The 2540-nt window shown below is 28.7% G+C and overlaps 1 protein-coding gene across 1 annotated transcript; it reads left to right on the top strand.

Moving 5' to 3' along the window:
* Positions 1–1002: 1002 nt before the first annotated feature.
* LOC131648025 (calcium-binding protein KRP1-like) lies at positions 1003–1995 on the top strand. Its single transcript, XM_058917826.1, has one exon. It carries the CDS (start codon positions 1088–1090, stop codon positions 1448–1450), a length of 363 nt encoding a protein of 120 aa, XP_058773809.1. The 5' UTR covers positions 1003–1087; the 3' UTR covers positions 1451–1995.
* Positions 1996–2540: the final 545 nt, after the last annotated feature.

Genomic DNA, 2540 nt, shown 5'->3' with positions numbered 1-2540 from the left:
ATCGGCGGTTTGCCCATGCAAGTGTAATCAGTTTGGTTATAGTGGATTAAGTCCCCGATTGAGAGAGACGTAATCACATTGGCGGGTAGACTAGACTAGCTCTAGGGTTTCTCAACTGAACTAGTATAAACATACTTTGTTCCCTCCTTCCTGCACTTTATAGTTATTATCAAGAGTGAAGAGTTTGTGGTTTTTAAGGGGAGTTTTTGATAAAACATTTTGTTGTTAAAAACCCTATTCAACCCTCCTTTCTAGTGTTTTTCACACCTTCAATCTTAACCAAACTTTTATATGCCTGATTCCTAAGAAAGACAATGCTATTTCCACTAATGATTATAGACTCATTTATTTATGTAATGTGATGCTTAAAATCATCACTAAAATGATAGCAAATAGAATCAAACCGCACATGGATTAATAATTTAAAACTGATTAAATATATTTGTAATGTGATGCATTAAGGGATGTTAAGAATGACACATCATATAATATATGGCCTGAACATATGCTTATAAATGAAACAATTCTTACTTGAAAAATCAAATATGTAAAGTTGAGTTAGACATAACCATATTTCTTAACTCATACATCTTAATGCTAGAGAAAAATAGAAAATTTCAAAATAGATATAAAAGACAGGCGCATAATAAATAAATAAAGATATTTTTTTGTCCAAACACATTAATATTATTTTGAACTTTGAAAAATACAATTAAAAAGAACAATTTTTTTCCTGAAAACAATTAAAATGAAACAAAGAAAGTATTTTATTAAAATTCAGAACAAACATAATAAAATCTCCCTTGAATATGATTCATAATTTACAAATTTTATTGCTCTGAATCACATTTGGAGTCAAAGAAAAAACAATATGGACCACACTTCCGACCCTACATTTTCCTTTTTTTGAAGGAACCCTACCTTTCAACAACCAAAACTATTATTTCACTCATTGTACAAAACCCTATCTTTTTGTATGATATATAAGAAGCACTAACACCCTTCTAGCACAAGCTACTAATTAATCCCCTTTCATACTAGTGTTTCTGTAACAACTTCAACTTGAAGTTTCACTCACAATTTCCACATGGAATTGGATAATTTTGGTATGGATTTTGAGGACTACTTTCCATCCATGATTGGAAGTTTAGGAGCAGAAGGGTTTATTGGAGAACTTTGCAATGGGTTTCGTTTGCTCATGGATGTTAACAAAGGTCTCATAACATTTGAGAGCTTGAAGGTGAATTGTTTCATGCTTGGTTTGGAGGTTAGGGATGATGAACTCTTGTCCATGCTAATGGAAGGTGATTTGGATGGAGATGGTGCTTTGAATCAAATGGAGTTTTGCATTCTCATGTTTAGGTTGAGTCCATGTTTAATGGATGGACCTAAAATGTGCACCAATACTCATCAAGGTGTGCAAGGTGTGGTGGATCCAATGTTAATGTAACTCAACTTTACTATCTAACCTCTCTTTTGGCTAGCTTTATCTCTAGAATTTAATTTTATGCTATGTTACTATAAATATTTGTGTTAAATTGGTCATGAATTTTCGGTGTAGAAAATTTATATTGTCAGCACATCACAACTATTATGATTTTAAAATCAAACATATTTAAATATCTAACGATTGTGATCGACTGACAGTGTAAATTTTTTCACGGTGATAATATATATATCAATTAAATTTTAAATATTTTATGTTGTCAATAAATCATAACTATAAATATTCGACTTTAATCATAAATAATTGTAAAGTCGAGAATATTGATTATGATATATTGATAATGTATAAAATTAAATTCTTCTCTCTATTTCTCTTATCTAGTAACATAACATTTATCCTTGTTAAGAGAATTGAGAGAGAGAAAAAGTTAGTTAAAAGAATATTATTGTAACTCTTTAATTAGTCTTTGTAATCAATGTTCCAAAAATAAATGTCTTTGTAACTTTATATTTGTTTCAAATATAACAATGATTAATCATTGCTTTGAATTTGTGGATATAAAGTCTAGTTTCTATATATCACATGTACTATTATATATAATTTATTTAATTTTGGAAACTCATGTGCTATTATAATTTGCCTAATGATGATGACATTGGTGAGTCCTAGCAAGATTATTGGTGAGATGTCAATTGGTGTTTTTGTTTTTGTATGCTCTTACTTGTCTTTTTAGAAAGTACCAAACGAGTTCATACAATTTAAAGGGAAACATACATGTTAAATTCAACAAATCTGTACTAGTAAATAGTACTATAGTATAATTCAACTTTTTCAAAAAAGAAAAGTATAGCAATATTCAAATATAATAATTAATCAGAGTGGAGATCGATGCAGAACTATAAAGTATTATCATACGTATCCTAGTGCCTAGCTAATGTTTTTTTAAAATGAATTTGATTAATTTTGAAGCAAGTGAGTGATTGCATTGCATGCATTTTTAATATTATATATTATCAACTGATAGAATCTTACTTTAAAGATACTAATATATATTATAATTAATATTATATTTAATATTAATTCTTTTCTATGG

Source organism: Vicia villosa, linkage group LG2 (genome assembly GCF_029867415.1).
Source record: "Vicia villosa cultivar HV-30 ecotype Madison, WI linkage group LG2, Vvil1.0, whole genome shotgun sequence".
Classification (NCBI taxonomy): domain Eukaryota; kingdom Viridiplantae; phylum Streptophyta; class Magnoliopsida; order Fabales; family Fabaceae; genus Vicia; species Vicia villosa.
This window is presented reverse-complemented; position numbering and strand designations above follow the sequence as displayed.